This window comes from Ursus maritimus, unplaced genomic scaffold (assembly GCF_017311325.1).
Source record: "Ursus maritimus isolate PB19 unplaced genomic scaffold, ASM1731132v1 scaffold_4, whole genome shotgun sequence".
Classification (NCBI taxonomy): Eukaryota; Metazoa; Chordata; class Mammalia; order Carnivora; family Ursidae; genus Ursus; species Ursus maritimus.
Genome location: NW_024426552.1, coordinates 83,561,346 through 83,580,050, shown reverse-complemented (window position 1 = coordinate 83,580,050; position 18,705 = coordinate 83,561,346). Strand labels below are relative to the sequence as shown.

General features: G+C 34.2%; 1 protein-coding gene across 2 annotated transcripts in view; it reads left to right on the top strand.

Annotated features, from left to right (window-relative positions):
- MFN1 (mitofusin 1) overlaps nucleotides 1-18,705 on the top strand; it is a 31,070-nt gene that overhangs the window by 3,298 nt on the left and 9,067 nt on the right. For both annotated transcript variants that reach the window (XM_040621575.1, XM_008705306.2), the window contains exons 4-14: nucleotides 997-1,159; nucleotides 3,435-3,559; nucleotides 5,177-5,285; nucleotides 6,683-6,790; nucleotides 9,349-9,502; nucleotides 9,605-9,672; nucleotides 15,507-15,628; nucleotides 17,222-17,348; nucleotides 17,630-17,734; nucleotides 18,008-18,110; nucleotides 18,247-18,476. In XM_040621575.1, coding sequence (XP_040477509.1) covers nucleotides 997-1,159; nucleotides 3,435-3,559; nucleotides 5,177-5,285; nucleotides 6,683-6,790; nucleotides 9,349-9,502; nucleotides 9,605-9,672; nucleotides 15,507-15,628; nucleotides 17,222-17,348; nucleotides 17,630-17,734; nucleotides 18,008-18,110; nucleotides 18,247-18,476 — 1,414 coding nt within the window. The remainder of the gene's footprint in view (nucleotides 1-996; nucleotides 1,160-3,434; nucleotides 3,560-5,176; nucleotides 5,286-6,682; nucleotides 6,791-9,348; nucleotides 9,503-9,604; nucleotides 9,673-15,506; nucleotides 15,629-17,221; nucleotides 17,349-17,629; nucleotides 17,735-18,007; nucleotides 18,111-18,246; nucleotides 18,477-18,705) is intronic.

Genomic DNA, 18,705 nt, shown 5'->3' with positions numbered 1-18,705 from the left:
CAGCCCCACGATTCCCAGGGGGAGAGTAGGAAATGCCATTTGTTAACATAACTATCTGGAGTGATAGAGCAGTCTCTGACACAGCTCATGTTCATTTAAGAATCATTTGTTAACTTCCTGTGTACTGTGCACTCTGTTAGGCACTAGGGATGCAAAGACAAATGAGTAGGCCCATATCATGTGCTGTGTATCAACAGAAACGTTTATTTCCTCACAAAACTAAGTTTTAAGCCCATCTTAGGGCTTTTTTAGCATTTGTGATTTCCTATACTTAGAATTCCCTTAGCCTTGTTTCATCTATGCCTGGCTCTTTCTCACTCTTCAGATCTCATCCTAAATGTTACAACCTGAGAAACCTTCCCTGACTGCTCTAAAGTATTCCTTCTCAGTTATTCTCTTCTAAAGTGCCCTGTTTATGCCCTTTAAGCCTTTTCCACAAAGCTGTGCTGTTTGTTTTTGTTTTGTTTTATTTTTTTGTCTGCTTCTCCTGCTTGACCTTACTCTCAGGGCCTTGCAGAGTCTAGTATGAGGTAAGTCCATAAATGGGCCTTAACTCAGATTAGGGTGGAGTGGGAATGGGAAGGAAGAGGCCTCCTGGTGAGGTGATGACTCCGTTGTCCTATTTGAGAAGGAGAAATAGGTAATAGCTTTGGATGTGAAAAAGATCCAGCCCTGATTTAAGGAGTTGGGGACTCTAGACTATAGCTTGTGATGGGAAGGATTTGGGGCTGTGATTTCAGATTGTCACAAGAAGCAAGAAAGATTAAAAAAAGGCAAGGATAACTATATAGGAAAGATGGGGTTTGTGTTCCTTTATTTTTCTAATATGTACATTCCTGGTATTTGTGTAAATCAGGTTGGCAACTTTTTTGTAAAAAATGCAACCTGATGAAATTTCAACAAAGTTTGAATTCTAAAAAAGGTTGGCCTTAGAGCCAGTGAAAGAATAAAGTTTTTACTGTTTTATTTTCATGATTTTTTATATTCATTCTTCAGGACAAGCAGTGGAAAGAGCTCTGTTATCAATGCAATGTTGTGGGATAAAGTCCTCCCTAGTGGTATTGGCCATACAACCAATTGCTTCCTGAGTGTTGAGGGAACTGACGGAGATAAAGCCTATCTTATGACAGAAGGATCAGATGAAAAAAGGAGTGTGAAGGTAAAATATTTGGCTATTAGCAACATAATGTACCTGAAATAATGTCCTTAACTTGTTCTTTTTTTTAAAAATTTTTGTAAGATGTCTACATTGCTACAGATAGAAGAACCATTACTGTTTCTGTTTGTAGCTTTAAAGCCATCACTAATATTTTGAATTCTCTAAAACTTTTTTGCTTCGGAGCTAAATTATTAGAAGAATATACCTTAAAGCATACCTTATTAGAAGAATAAAACTTGTCCTTAAAGTAAATTAAAGTTAAAAGTTTATTACATTTTAAAAATAATGTTCTCAGTGGAAATAACATTATTGAAGTGTATTGTTGCTATTTAATCTCAAATTGAATTTCATCTTTTGAAAGAAAACTTTGTTTAAAAAATTGGGCTCTGGAATGTTTTTGAGGCATGTCTGTGCCTTTAGAAACTATTTTATCTTTGAAGTATTTAGTGAGCACATTCATGAATAAATGTAATAGTTTTATCAGATAAGGGCCATTGGCAATTCCCTACCTTTCATAAATTTCTTAAGGAACCCAGTGCCACTAGGTTCCTTCAGCCAAAAGAAGGGAAAAAAGTGTTTCTCAGTATCATCACTTTCTCAAATCTTTGTTTTCCCCCACTTTCTCTTACATCTTAAGATCTCCTCCACAAATGCAAAAGTTTAGTGCTTAAAGATCCATGCCATATTAAATTTTGCAAAACTGAGTTGAATTCACCAGTCTAGTTACTGTTCTGTGAGTTTGCTGTTTGATTTAGCTCGGATAACTCAGTCTGTGTAATACCCTTTAGATTAGTTATGACAAATAAAGGAGGTGATGTTTATGAAGATATTTTCAAACTTTTAACCCATTCAAATGAAGGAATCACTTCTTAATCAGAATTTTTACCAAATCAGGATTCAAACTACGCGTGGCTTTAGATCCTAAAAGTAAAATGTACTATGATATTTTAAAGTAATCATCTCCTTTTTCCTTGGCCTGTGCTCTCTACTTCCTTCATGCTCTTTTGCTCCTCTCCCTTACTCCAGAATTTAAATTTGTTTACCTCAAGTTGTGGCCTGCTTTAAGGTATAGACTTCGAGTCTTGTGCTGTAATAGTTTACTTAGTAAAAAAAAAAATGCAATATTAACAGCTAATACTTCATTGTACACTAAGTACCAGGCAGTATTCTAAGTACCTGCGGTAACTCAAACCTCACAACTCTGTCAGATGGGTGCTTTTATTATCTTAATTTTATAGACCAGGCATCAAGATTTTAGTACAAGTTTATAATTCTACCAAAAAGTTTATGAAAGCAAGCAAAAATAAAACCTGGCTAACATTGTCACTATGGAGATTCACCTCAACCCTGATCAGGACTGTTGTGCCCATTTGAAAATAGATGTTTCCCTTTAAAAATTAATACCTCTGCAGTTCGTTTGTGTGTGTGCTGATGTCTTTTCCTTGAATATTAATTTTATATTAAGCCCTTTGTATTTATTGTATATTTAACATATACATGAACGGTATTAAAATAACACATTAATAAATTAGCATATGTCAGAAATCACCTTAAGAAATAGAAATATTTTAGTGAATTCAAGTGGAAAGAAGGCATAGTCATTGATGTCAAGCAGGCTTATGTGAGTAAATAACTGCTGAGAAAAATCCTTTATATTAAAAGAATATGTATTGAGCTTCTCTTGTATTGTTTCGGTCTTATTACTCTGGTGTTTTTAAACCTGTTTTAATAATGTTTCTTCTGTTTTCACCCCTTACTACTGAGCAGTACGTTTTAGAAGAGACAGGAAATACAAATGGGCAAAAAGAAACTAAAAAACACACATGCTCCCTAAAGCCAGTGGAAACTCTTCCCTGTGGTATAGAGTTAAATGTGTGTTCCTCTGTATTTTGTAACAAAATGGTTTCATGTGTGCTATTTTGACTTGCCTTTTTTCTCTTAATATATTGTAAATTTATTTTCATACATACAATATCAGCTTCAGGTGTTACATAGGATTCCACTGCCATAGTTCATTTATTGGGCATTTGAAACGTTACCAGCTCTATTTTTGCAGAGTGGATGAGTAAACTGTTCTAAGGGTATCTTTTTTTCTCCCCCTACTTGGTAATTCTAAAACTCAGTTTCTCAAGATTGCTGAGGTGGTTTTATTTGAAATTATTTAGTTCTGCTTTTTGTATATGTTTTGCAAAACTAAATGTACCAAATCATAGTGTTTTTAATTTTTATTGAGTTTTATTACAGGGTTTTGTTTTTTCTTTCCCTTCCACTTCAGACAGTTAATCAGCTGGCCCATGCCCTTCATATGGACAAAGACTTGAAAGCTGGCTGCCTTGTACATGTGTTTTGGCCAAAGGCAAAATGTGCCCTCTTGAGAGATGACCTGGTTTTAGTGGACAGGTAAAATTGCATATGAACTGCATTTTCTCCTTGTAAAGGTTTATTTGATAGAACAGTATTACATAAAAATTTAAATGTACAGTTGCTGCCTTGTTCTCATTTGTTAGATTGTTAAGGAATAGATAAGGTGTTGGTTTATGTGTTTTACTGGTTACATGAAGTGCCAGTTTCTTAGTCTAATTCTATTAGAAGAAATTTCAAGGATAGCCACTTTTCCCCCCTCTAGATTGTAGTTTGGATAAGTATCTGGGTCTTAGAGATTGTCTAATTCTAGATAACTAGGTAGGTAACTCTGATTAGGTAAATTTTTTAAACTAGTAATACCTTTTTTTTTAAGACTTGGAAGAATGCACACGTGCTGTGTTGGGGGGGTAGCAGAGCATGGAGTCTGATTGCAGGCTTGATCTCACCACCCTGAGATCACAACCTGAGCTGAAACCAAGAGTCCAACACTTAACTGACTGAGCCACCCAGGCGCCCCAGTAATAAATTTATGCTTAAGACCCAAGTTTCCCAAGATAACTTACTGGACAGGTTACATAGCTTTTCATTGTTCAAGAATTGAATACGTTTGGAATTTTGTTTCAGCTCTTCTGATGAGTCTTCATTTATTATGTGTGTTTTTACTGCGTTGGTGCTAAGTAAAATGATAATGCACATCTGCTAAGCCATGTCTTTAACTAAAAAAGGTAGTTAAATGATTTTTCAAAACTTTGATATGCTCTTTTGTTTTCTTCAGTTAAAATTTCAGTGTTGTATGGAAGTCATTTTGGTTTTGGTGATGGGCTTTTAATTTTGCTTTCTTTCATGGCCAGAATATGTCCATGACCCAGCCTCTCATCTTGCCACGTTGTCTTAGGCTACATCAAGCCAGTGTGTAGACAGTTGCACTATAATTTTTATAGTATAGGTAGTATATTAAACTTAGGTCTTAGCAGAGGGTGTTTTATTATTTATGCTCATGAGCACTTAAATATTTTCTGAGCTGTACTGGACATAGCTGCTTGCACCTTTGATTTTGGTTATATATTAGCCTGTTTGTTTTTTGGTTTTGTTTTTTTAGTACTTATTTTTCATCTTTCCAAAGCAGTTTTAAAAGATTAAAATATTGATTGTGTTATTTACTTTGTGAAAAATCACAAGGTTATTTTTATTTTATTTTATTTTAAAGATTTTATTTATTTATTTGAGAGGGAGAGCGAGAGAGAGCACAAGCAGGGGGGAGGGCCGAAGGGATAGGGAGTCTGATGACGGGCTCCATCCCAGGACCTAGGATCGTGACCTGAGCTGAAGGCAGACCTTAACTGACTGAGCCACCCAGGTGCCCAAGGTTATTTCTTTTTACTAAATAAACTTTTTTTTAGCTTTTGTTAAGTTGTCAGTTGGGTAGGCTCTGGGAGTTCTTTGTCAGCAGAATAAATACAGAGGTTCATAAAACACAGACTCAGCCACAGGTGCTCTCTTATAGGTGAAAAAGTAAATCTCTTAGGCTTTGTGCTGAAAACTGGTAGAAATCCGTCCTTTAGCCTTCAATTTATAAAATTTTAAAAAAAGTCTATAATCAAATTTTCTTTTTAAAAAATATTATAAAATACAATATTATCTTATTCCCATTAGTCCAGGTACAGATGTCACTACAGAACTGGATAGCTGGATTGATAAGTTTTGCTTAGATGCTGATGTCTTCGTTTTGGTTGCAAACTCTGAATCAACACTAATGAACACGGTAGGATTTAATCATATTATTATGTTTGAGTGGTAGGAAATGAGATAGTGTCTGTTCTGAAAAGAGGGAAATCCAAATCATGGATTAGAAAGAACCTATAATATCAAGGGTGAACAAAGGAGTTTGTGTTGCCATGGGGCCAGAAAAGCTGATGCTGGTCTTCTTGAGTGTTCCCATAGGGAATCTAGGGTTTGATGGCTCTAGCTTCTAGTGAATCTTTTAAGTTCAAGGTGTGATACGTGTGTGGTGGTGACACTGATTGTGGTTATTTGCCAGTTTCAGAAGGAATGGGCACCAGAATTGTTAGGGTGATGATTTAAATTTAAGTCTTTTGAATACAGTTTAACACTCCCACCTCACACCCTCCCCCCAGTCCTCACGTTCAGCAGGCAAGGCTTTTCATACTTAAAGTTTTGTCAGCGTTTCCCAGCTTTACTTGTGTACACTGTAGGTTCCAGCGTACCTGTGTATATTCTAAGCTGCTGTCAAACTTAATAGATAACCTAGAGCCATCCTCATCCCACATAAACTCCAGAGTTTGTAGACATCTGATATCCAGAACTATGGTACGATTTTTTAAAACACCATTATAACCTAGGTGTTACCAGCAAGACCTCTGTTTTGCCGCTGTTAATAGTTTTTGTATAACCTGATCTATATCACATGGACCGGTTTGCTGTGACAAGTTTTTTATAATCTCATGATATGAGAAACAGATAAATGTTTAAAATCTTTGTTAGAATAACCCCAGTATTTGGATATTGATAAACAAGCTTTGATGTACATTCTGACTTCTGTGTCTTCGTTTGATATTCTTTGCCCACAATTTTTCCCCCACTCCCAACTTCTTATCTTTCACAAAGCCATTATCAGTAGTTTTAAGCACATCTTTATCACCACTTCCTTCTTTATGGAGCTTTTCCTAATTCCAACTAGATACCTTGCCTTTCCTTTGAATAAGCATACATTCATTTATAGCATTTAAGGCACATACCTTTCTCTGTTATTTATTATGATGTACATAGGTCTTACATTTTACTAATTTACTTGGACTAAATCTGCAAAAAGATTTGAGGTAGCTTTTTGAAAATATGGACTATATTACCCAGCAGTATCAATTGTGTTCTGCACTATAGTGGAGACGTAAATATTTATTAAATTGAATTTCAGAAAAGACTCATGGCAGGAGCAATAAAATCTTCACTTTTGCCTTCTTAAAATTTATTTTTCTCTTCTTTGAGAAGTGTAATGCTCAGAGCTTTGGGATCCTTTATCAATGGGTATTAATCACTGTTGTCTAAATGGTTCAGACTTTTAGATTAGAGCTTCAGCTATAAATGTAAATATAAAATAGCTGTTAAAAGTGAACATACTCTTGGGTATTTGATGTTTTTTAGGAAAAGCAGTTTTTTCACAAGGTAAATGAGCGACTTTCCAAGCCTAATATTTTCATTTTGAATAATCGTTGGGATGCCTCTGCATCAGAGCCAGAATATATGGAAGACGTAAGTTATTTTTCTTTTAAGGTGTGAAATATAGTCATGTACATTGTTATCTGAGAAAACAATATACCTTATAGAATAGAACATCCTAAGTAGCTGTTCTTTTTCTTGAGAAAAGACTTATGTAATAGAGACCAGAATATTAAGGTACTTTGGAGGAACATTGTTATAGAAGTACTACCAATCATTTTAGATATTGAAACTTTGTTTTGTTACAGTTCTTTATTGAAGTATAACATAACAGAAAAGTGTGCAGATCCTAAGTGTCCGGCTCAGTGAATTTTACAAATTGAACACACCTGTGTCGGGATCCAGCTCAAGAAGCAGAACATTCTCAGTACCCCCTTTCCAGTCTCTGTCCACCCTCACAAGAATGAGCACTTACCATGACTTCTAACACCCTTGCTTAATGTTTTGGTTGTTCAACTTTATTTAGTGGGATCATATAGTATCTACTTTTGTGTCAGGTTTCTTTTGTTCAACATTACATTTGTGATATGCGTCCAAATTCTTGTGCATAGTTGAAGTGCATTGTCATTACTGTATAGTATTTCAGCCTTTGAATAACTGCATTTGATTTATTCATTCTGCTAGTGATGGGCATTTGGGTAAATTTCCTATGTTTAGCTGTTTTGAGTAGTGTTGCTGTACATATTCTTACATACGTCTCTTTGGTGCACATAGGTATATATTTCTGTTGGGTATATACCAGTAGTTCTCAACCTGAGGAGTTGGGCAGTTTTGATCTCCAGGGAATATTTGGCCATGTCTGAAGATATTTTTGATTGTCACAGCTCTGGGAGTGTGCTACTGGCATCTGTTGAGTAGAGGCTAAGAGCTGTTCAAAGTCCCATAACACAGAACAGCTCTCCCAACCAAAGATTTATCTGACTCAGAATGTCAGTACTGCAGAGATGAGTAATCTGTGAGTATATATCTAGGAGTAGAATTGCTGGATTATAGGTAGAGAATATTATGTTTCAGTAAGCACAGACCCCAAGAGTTTTCTAAAGTGCTTGTACCAGTTTATACTCCCAAGCAGATTGGGAGTTCCAAGTGATTTATATATCCTTACCAACACTTGGTATTTTTTGTTGTTTTAAATTTTAGTCATGCTGGTGGTTTTAGAAACTACTTTTTTGGTTTGTTTTTGTTTTTGTTTTGTTTTGTTTTAAGATTTTATTTGTCAGAGAGAGCAAGCACAAGCAGAGGGAGTGGCAGGCAGAGGAAGAAGCAGGCTCCCTGTTGAGCGAGGACCCTGTTATGGGACTCAATCCCAGGACTCTGGGAACATGACCTGAGTGGAAGGCAGACGCTTAACCAACTGAGCCACCCAGGCGCCTCTAGAAACTTCTTTTTAAAAAGAATAGAGTATCTGGAATTTGGTCTGTGATCTATAAAAAAATATATAAAATTTGCCCGATAATTTCTTTTTCTGATTTTAATCATAGTTTGTGTTTATTTACTAAAAAAATTAAAATTTACACTATCCCATCACTGTTTACATGTTAGATTATTTGTTTTCATTCTTTCCCCCACCCCCAAAATTGGAATTTTGTTTAATATGAAGCTTTATATCCTGCTATTATTAACTCTTGTGTGATTATACTCTTTCAAATTGGGGTCTCATTTAATCATCAGAGATTTAGGAAATAGTCACAGATTGGTTTTTTCCATTCTTATTTAGCTTAATTTTTTAAATTAAGTCTTAAGATAGAGATCTCTTATCATAGCCACAATGCTAGAGGCTAGTACTAAACCCTAACTAGTTTTACCCTTAGTCCTATTTTTTTTTAATTTTTTAAAAATTTTAAGTAATCCCTACACCCAACATGGGGCTCGAACTCACAACCCCAAGATCGAGTCACATAGTGTACTGACTAAACCAGCCAGGTGCCCCTTTTAGTCCTAATTGTAATACCTAAGTGCTAATCTTAAACCTAATGTTGCAACCCTAATCCCTAGCTAATGTGTTCTCCCCAACTTTAATTCACAGTGTTTTAAGAAAAATAGACTATATATGTTCTGATTTCTCAATAAAAATAGCTTCATTGTAGCAAATTAATTGTAGCACTTATTTTCTGATATCAAAGGTATTAATAGATAGCTTCATTGTAAGAAAATTTGGGAAATAAGCATAAGGAGGAAATAAAAATGCCACCTGGTTTGTGGTTGTTGCCTACATGCCACCTATTAATTTTGATAAATATATATACATATTTCTTTTTTGTAGTATAGTCATGTATGTCAATAATACAGAAATAAGAACCTTTCTTTTCCCATAGCAGTAAGTACCAGTATTTGTCTGTAATATGTTTGGAAGTGGCTGCGTAGTATTTGGTGGTCCATCAGAATTTTAAAGAGTCAAAGAAGGATCATTACTTTAAGAGGAAGTATTCTGTGAGCAAGTATCAAACTTCGTTTATTCGAATTTTTGGATTTGTTAAGTATATGGGAGCTATTACTATAATACCACTATAAATGGAGTTTAGTATAGGCGTAAAGCTGTCAGTTATGTTTGTTTAATTACTAGAATTATTTCAGTACCCTGTTTTCTCTAGGTACGCAGACAGCACATGGAAAGATGTATACATTTCTTGGTGGAGGAGCTGAAAGTTGTGGATCCTTCAGAGGCACAGAATCGTATTTTCTTTGTTTCCGCAAAGGAAGTTCTTAGTGCTAGAAAGCACAAAGCACAGGGGATGCCAGAAGGTGGTATGTATTATTACAGATTGTCTTTTGAAATACAAGAAGTAACATGCTAGAAATCTTACTTACTGCATCCTAGGTTTTAACCTCCTCACCTGAATATTACAGGTGGGGCACTTGCTGAAGGATTCCAGGCAAGATTACAGGAGTTTCAGAATTTTGAACAAATTTTCGAGGTAGGAATTTTGTGAATGTATTGACTAATGTAACACCCTAGCATTTGTTGGCGAATGATCACAATCTTCTGTTTCCACTGTTTATCTTTGTCAAATAACCTTTGCTTGCTGTTATTTAGTATAGTTACTGCTACAGCAAGTGAAACAAGTTTGAAGAAAGGAAACCCCTGCAAAATGGATGATCGTAAGAATTGAGAAATAAAGATTGTAATTTCTTATTTTTTCTTATGTAGTTGTATTTAAATGGGAAACTGTTTTTCTAATATTGCATGTGTTGTGCAGTGAGTGAAATTCTCTTTATTCAGTAATTTGAGGCAAGATTAAATAAATGTAATTGCTGTTGGAATGGGTAATGGAGCAAAGTGAAGATCATCTTTTTCTTTTGTACCATACTGTTGATACGTACAGAATGTGGTTAATGTCATTTGACAGAAGCTTATTACATTTTAAACTGTGTTGTCACCTGTTTATTCTCCACATTTTTTGTCAAATGTCCTAAACGAATGAATACAAAAATAATTAGGATATAGGGTATCCTCTAGTTTAGGAATGTGGTAGGAACTACTTACTGGGGCACATGAATAGCTAATGTATTTGCAGCATTGGGAAGGAAGGATACTTCCTTATATTTCGGTGTAGGATTTTATTCAGAGACATTAAAACTCATCCTGCATTTGACCGATAAGTTCTTTAGATGTTAATTTCCAAACTCTTATTTGGCCCTGTTTAATTTATCTCTGCTTAGATTGCATATCCCCTTTTCACCCATGAATGAACACGGAAACTTCAGAACTAAAAAAAAACTTTGTAATTATTCTTCAAGTCGTTAACAGCTTTAATAGTAAGGACATGAATGTTGAATGTACTTGGCAGAATTTTTTTTTTTTTTTAAAGATTTTATTTATTTATTAGAGATAGAGACAGCCAGTGAGAGAGGGAACACAAGCAGGGGGAGTGGGAGAGAAAGAAGCAGGCTCATAGTAGAAGAGCCTGATATGGGGCTCGATCCCATAACGCCGGGGTCACGCCCTGAGCTGAAGGCAGACGCTTAACCGCTGTGCCACCCAGGCACCCTGGCAGAATTTTTTAAATTAAACTTTTGCTCACTATCCCCCATCTTTAATTTGGTGAGTTGGAGATAGAATATTAAGTAGATGAAGACAAAGTATTTAAGGAAGGAAAGCCCACTAGTGGCTATCTTGGTAAGATCTCTTCTAAAGTTAGAGGCCCCTGGGATATTAGCATACCTCGGCCCAAGCCGAACCATAGATTACATGAAGTCCCAGTCACTCAGAGACCATTGTTTATATTCTTATTGCTTTCACAAGATTCAGTGCTGTCCTCACTCCTTCTCAATTATTTCATCCATGGGGGAAACACTGGGGAGAGAATGTCTTGTTCTGTCTCCGTTTGTCTAATTTATTGACCTTTTCTTTCTTTCCTTCTATGTGTGTTAGATATTTGTCATTGATTTCTCCTACAAAATCATATTGTTCTCTTATGCATTTATAACGTCTTTCATATTGGTTCCTGCTACCCAGACAGAATATCTCCTTGAAGAAGTGGAAATGAGAAGAATAAAAGCTGTGCTGTAGAGCACTGGTTCCTAAACCTTGGCTGATCAGGAGAATCACATGAGGTGCTTTAGAGAACTGCAGACTCCTGAATTATCCCAGACACCTACCCGGTGGGGCTGGGATGGACCTAGGAATCCGTATATATTCAAAGCTCCCCAAGTGATGGCAATAATCAGGCAGACCTAGGAATTACCATTTTTAATGTTTTTAGAAGAAACTTGGCAGTTTTTTTATTGTAATAGTTCAATGTTTGTTCATTAAAAGTATGATAGATTTAACATGAGAATCAGCTAGAAATTATTTGAACTTACCTAAAGAAATAATCAGATGGGCAAAAAGTCTTGTCTTGGGGGCCAAAGCATTTTTTGATGATTACATTGGCAACTCTTTTCACCTTTTTTTTTCCAGAGTGAAATGTGTTACTTCTTAAATCAATTTTGGTAATTTAAGACCTCCTGTAAATTGGGGCATTTTTAAGAACTTATAATGTAGTAGGATAAAATTGTTCATTTTTAAAACTTCTGTATTCTTTCTCATTTCTATATAGACGTACATATATATATGTATATATATATATGTACACACACACACACACGTATATATTCTAACCTTAATTGGATTCGCCAGTGATTTAACTGTTCTGCTTTATCCTCCAAAGACCTGGCCCCAGACTTTGGTTAATTTTTCCATTCATAAATAGCATTTTTTGGTTTTTATTCATAAATTCTATGTTAATCTTTAAACATAGTTTCTTCTGCTTTTTTATACTTTTTTTAAGTGGAATTATCTTTTGCTTTTTCTTTAGGAGATAATTTAGGGCTGTGAATTTGTAATGTAACTTTGGACATATTCCATGGGTTTCAGTATCCAGTTTAGTTTTCATTGTTTTTCATAGTTTTTAATTGTAGATGTTGGCATTTTCTGTTCAATACAGGAGTTGTTAAAAATCGGATGTTTTGATTCTTTTCATCCAACTTATGGTTATTTCTTGGTTTCTTTGCATTGTGATCACAGACTGTCCTTTATATACATTTTCTCTTTGTTTTTAGAATTCACTTTTTTTTTTGGAGACTTAGAAAATGATTTTTGTGAAAAGAAAAGTTGTACCAAGTTTATTTTTAGCGGTCTGATCTTTGCCATAGACTTTTTGGATTTCATTTGGTTCTTAAGGAGCAAAACACTATAGGAACATTTGGAGTACCAAGTTTAAGACTTGAAAATTAAATCAGTTAAAATCAATCAAGACAATCAGCGTTAATTCTGTCAATATGTTTCTTACTGTTTTAAACCTGTATTTGAACAAGTGAATATTCTAGAGATAATTTAAGAAATCTAAGTATCTTTGCTCAAATATTTGGCCATTAACTGTTCTTAATAGTTTTGATTATAAGATGGAAAACAGGTATAAAATAATTCTACTCTAAAATGTCAGTGAGTTTGTTGTAAAGAACATTCTGGGACAACTGGTGACTGTGTATTACGTTAATAGTATTGCCCCAGGGAACGCAGTAATTGTTTCTTGGTTGTATAGGAAAATGGTCCCATTCCAAGGGACACATGTTAATATATTTAGTAGTAAAGTCAGCAGGAAAAAAATACCTATAAAAATAACGTGTATATCTCTCTATATAGATATGTGTATGGAGAGGGAGAAGGAAAGGTAAACAAATGGGAAAAGGTGTATTGTATATTAGTATGTATTCTTGCACTGCCCCCTCAATTTAAAATCTTTCAAAATAATAAGTTGGAAGTGATGACTAGCATGTTATTGGGTGTTTGGGGTCTGTTAAGAGGATTTAACAAAGTTATTTTAGATCTTAATTACACATAAATATTAATATCTACACATCTATCACTGTAATTAACTACCAGCTGGCTTCTTTAGATATTATTAGAAAGTTAGGAAACTGTCTTCACTGAGATGTGATTAATGTTTTGTTTCTAAATCCTTAATAAGTTTTAAGATAGTCTATAGGGTAATCTGACAAGATGGCATTTAAGATGGTTTGGTATAGTATTTTAATCTTCTTCTGGGAAAATTAGAGTTCCTGATAAAGTAAGTCTGGAAACTGCTGCTCACTATGTATGTTCCCTTTGGGGATTCATAAGCATATCAGTGTAGTGAGGGTTTGGAGAAGTAATTCAATTTAAAAAACTTGTATTTAAATTAACATTTCCCACACCTCAGAATAGAGTATTTCTTTGCAGGTTGACTTGATACTGTTGTGATCAGTGGGAACATCAGTGTGGGATACTTCTTAACTAGAAGAAAATTGCTTATTCTCTTTATGTTTATTCATGACATGATTGTATATTTTTAAATCAAGGAATGACTTTTATATTGCCTAATAACTTTTGAAAATGTTTTCTTTCTGGTCTAGCTCTAATACTGTGCTGTTATCTATAAATTTTGGATCTTCATTGCTGATATCTAGATCTGCTTCATCGAGGAACATAGAATTTCTTTTAACCTTTTTTTCTTTTAAAAATATTTTTATGCTTTTATTATCATTTTTATGGAGGTTAATTTGTCAGTTTATGGGATACAGTTATTTAAAGAAAATCAGAGCTTTGTTTTGGTTGTTAAAAATAAGCAGTTTATACTTTTAACTGTTCAGTGTTGTGTAGTTATTGGTGGCTTTTCTGTAGGCACATACGGATCAGGGAATACCGTAACTTCCCACAACTAATCTTTTCAGGATTAGTGATGTTGAGTGATGTATAAATAAGTTTAACCATGAACAAAAGTTAGGCTATACAGTGAAAGAAAGTAATGGGCTTGAGTTACGGCTTTATAAACTGTTAAGTAGATGAATTACCTCACGTGTCCTATAGCTAAAGAAGTGAATCTGTTTTATTTTTCATACCTCAAACTACTGAAGAGGACAGCTAAAATGGCAAAAGAAATTTTAAAAGTTTTTTCTATCTTAGTGAATCGAACAGGTAATCATTTTAGAGATGTGGAGGCTCTAGGTTATAAATAGTGTTTTGAATGAATGTAACATACTAATGATTTCAAGGTAACAAGTACTATAGTATTAAGTGAAGACCTTTTAAAGCTTGAAAGCGATTTATTTTAACAAAGGATAGTTACCACAGTTTATACTGGTTACAATAAAAAGAGGCTCAAGAAGATGAATTCATGGAAATCATGGAGAGTTGGGGTATATCCCTAATTTTTAAAAATTCATCACAGGGAATAAATGTGGCTTCCTACAAAACACCTTATTATGGTCATTGCTGCTGTGACCCAGGCAAGCATTTCTTGATTGTCAAAGACCAGATGGCCTTCCTCTGTAAACACTTGTAGTTGTTTTAGATGTTGTGTCAGTGCAGAATTTAACTTTCTGTGAAGTAAGAATGAAAGGAGTTTTAATGTAATTTTGTGAGCTTTCAATGAATTCATAGTAAATATTTCAGGTAACAAGTAGTATGCACATGTATTGAAATTGAAACTAATTTTATAGTATAAATGTATCCATTACTATATGTGATGCATTCTAATGTATTCTCTTCTGTTTAAAAAAAAAAACCCACTGGTCATGAAACCTGATCTCTTCAGCTGTGAATGGTTTATAAGCTACGGTGAGCTTGAAGGTGAAACATGAGATAGGGCATCATTTGAACCTGTATGCACAAATTATAGAGCAAAGACAATAACAAGATTATCTTTGAAATACCTGTAGATATTTTTCTAAACAAAATATTTAGGTTGTTTGTTGCTAAAGAGTATTTTTCAAGTTGTTCAAGTTTTAATATATACAAGTCCTAATTTTTAATAACTTTATGTTAGAGTCCTGTCATTCAACTAATTTCTTAAAATGTGGAATTCTAATTCACAACTTAAGAACTTCATTAGGTTATCTGTTGCAAGCGTGAGAAAAATCAAGGCAGACTAGAAGTAGATTAAAGGCAATCCTGATAAAATTAGTAATTTTAATGGAGAAAGCTTTAACATTGAAAACAGTACCCTGCTTTTTTATTTATTTATTTTTAAAAATATAGACAAGACACCATTGCACATTACTGTGTAAAATTACACAAAGGTATGAACTTGCTGTTAATGCCCTTTTTAAAAACTTTTGATTTCTTGTAGGTTTTTTAACCTTTGTTACTTTAAGTTCTGTTTATCATGCATTTATTTTCTGCCCTTATTTATGTTTTGGTTATCATTACAAACAGCAAGTTTTTGTGTTTAAATTCCTGAAAATGTTGAGATGGAATTACAGTAATGTGTTATGGCTTGGGCCCTCGCAGGAGTGTATCTCGCAGTCAGCAGTGAAAACAAAGTTTGAACAGCACACTATCAGAGCTAAACAGATACTAGATACTGTGAAAAACATAATGGATTCAATAAACGTGGCAGCAGCAGAGAAAAGGTATGAATTCATTTTACTGCAAAATAAAAATGTCAGTTCATGTCAGTATACATTTCTTAGACTAAGGTTTTAAATTGTTGTATTTTAAATACTTTTACACTAAAGTCAACAACCTGCTTGCATGTTTTTAAATGAATATTTGAAATTACAAATATTCTACAACCTTAAATACATCATTTACATTTCCTAGAACTCAATATTCTCATGACTTAACATGTTTCATTGTTTTAAAATACCTTTAAAGCAGTGAAAGAACCGTTTCTTATAAGTGGAATTTTTTGAAGAAGTCCAAAAGGGAGGTGGCCCTCTTTTTTGTTACATTCAACCTATGACCCATTTTTCATATATTTATACATTGATACCTTGAAATCTCTCTTTGATGCCAGTTGTGGTTTTTTTTAATCAACTGGTAGTGCAAGGTGATATTACCTGCCAGCCAGAAAGTCATTTGGGTAAGCACTACCCTATATGTCATTGTACTGCCCTGTTACTCCATTTATTACCTTATAAAGATGAAAATAAATACATGAAATTGCTAACATTGAAGAAAAGGGTAATTCTCACGAACTTGTTACACCTGAAACAAAGTTGAGGATGTTACTAGATGTGACACAGGTAATGTTAAGCCTTAAATGAACCATTAGTGGTCGTAAGCCAATCAAGGGAAAGATACAAAGCATCAGGGATTAAGAGGACATTAAATTGGGAATTTTAAATGCATTTGATCTTACTGGAAACAAATACACCTAAATCTATTGCCTAATTTTGACACTTTTGCTGGAATGCATCATGTATAAAGTTAGAGAATTTCTAATATATAAATAAACACAAGAATGAGAAATCAGAATCTGATCTCAGGCCCTGTGCGCTGTTTCTGTATGAGACTGTGTTGTCATTTATACCTCTTTCAGCTCAGTTGCTTTATCATAGTATCCAAAATGAGTATTTGGTCCACCGGTTGACCTTCATATTACTGATTTTAAAAATATAGGACATTGAACTAAACATAGCACAAAGAAGATGTGATTTGAGGATGGTTTCTGTAATCATGTCTTGGGATCTCAAGTCTTTGTTTTCCTGTATCCTGTAGTGGTCAACAGATTTTCTGTAAAAGCTAGATAGTAGATATTTTAGGTTTTGTGGGTTGTACTTTCTCTTTTGCAACTGCTCAGTTCTGCAGTTCTAGGGCAAAGGCAGCCATATAGATGATAGGCATATGAATGGTCTTGGAAACCATAACAAAGACTAGCAGCTGACTGGATTTGGCTTTCAGGCTGCCATTTGCTGACCCCTGTTTATTAAATGAAGTCAGTATTTTTACTGTGACCATATCTGTGTTTGGAGCATCCTTATTCTTTGTGGGATTCAGATGCCACATGTGCAGAGACACAAAGTAGTTTATATCCAGTCATCTAGAAAATATTTTATAAGTGAAATATTATTTGAATCCTTTTAGATATTGAAATACAAGATTCATTTTCCCACCCCTATATCATGCTAACAGATGGTTCATTACATAAGTGAATGCCCTAGCTTAATTGCTTCGGGACTTTAATATATCCTGAGAATTAATTACTCTGCATACTATAATAGGGTTTATTCAATGGAAGAGAGGGAAGACCAAATTGATAGACTGGACTTTATCCGAAACCAGATGAACCTTTTAACGCTGGATGTTAAGAAAAAAATCAGGGCGGTTACAGAAGAGGTGGCAAACAAGGTGGGTTGGTGACTTTATGATTAAAATTTCTGGGAATGAAGAGACTGGCTCAGTCAGTAGAGCATGCCACTCTTGATCTTGGGGTTGTGAGTTTGAGCCCCATATTGGGTGTAGGATTACTCAAAAATAAAATCTTTAAATAAATTTCTAGAAATGAAAATATTTTTGATAATCCTAAAAATGTTATCCCTGTTACCCTAAAGGCACATTTTATTAAGTTTTTTACAATTTGGTTGAGTAGTTGATAATCTTGTTTCATTTTTTTAACTTCATATTTTCAGGTTTCCTGTGCAATGACAGATGAAATTTGTCGACTGTCTGTTTTGGTTGATGAATTTTGTTCTGAGTTTCATCCTACTCCAAGTGTATTGAAAGTATATAAAAATGTAAGTTAAATCGTTGTTAAAAGTACTCAGTTTTCCTCACCTTATTCTACAATTTTATTTAGTGGATTAGTCATTTTAGTGTCTTCATGGCAATCTGTACATGATTGAACTCTTCTGTCTCCTGTGCACTCTTGTAATAAATGTAAACTATCTTGTATAAAGTACACAACATTGTCCTCTTATAATAAGATCATTTACTACACTTTTTAAGTTTTTGTAAAATTTGTACATATTCTAGAGAAAAAATAATGGGCCCATGTACCATGTTAACAGGAGTTAAATAAGCACATAGAAGATGGTATGGGAAGAAATTTGGCCGATCGGTGCACCAATGAAGTCAATGCTTCAATGCTTCAATCCCAGCAAGAAATAATTGGTAATGTTTCTGTCTATAAGTTCATGTGTAGTTTTTTATTTATTTCGTTGGGAAAGGATTTATTTTCCATTAGGTGTTTTATAAAATACAAAACATTATTTACTGTTATTTCTTAAATATATTTTGTTTTGTCTAGAAAATTTGAAGCCGTTACTTCCAACTGGTATACAAAATAAACTACATACACTGATTCCTTGCAAGAAATTTGATCTCAGTTATGACCTAAATTGCCACAAGTTATGTTCAGATTTTCAAGAGGATATTGTATTTCGTTTCTCCCTGGGCTGGTCTTCCCTTGTCCATCGTTTCTTGGGCCCAGTGAATGCTCAGAGGGTGCTACTGGGATTATCAGAACCCATCTTCCAGGTATCTTTTTTTTTTTTTTTTTTTTTTTTGAGTAAGCTTTTTATTTTGTTACTGTTCCTACTACACAGTTACATATCTTTGATTCAACCAGTTAAGATTCTTTTTTATTTTGCTTATGTGATTTCTCTTAACAGAACTAGTTGTGTCCAATTTGCATATTTATGAGCTAATATCTATTGTGTAGAGCCATTTCTGAATTAGGTATACTATCCAAAGGGAAAGGCAGTTC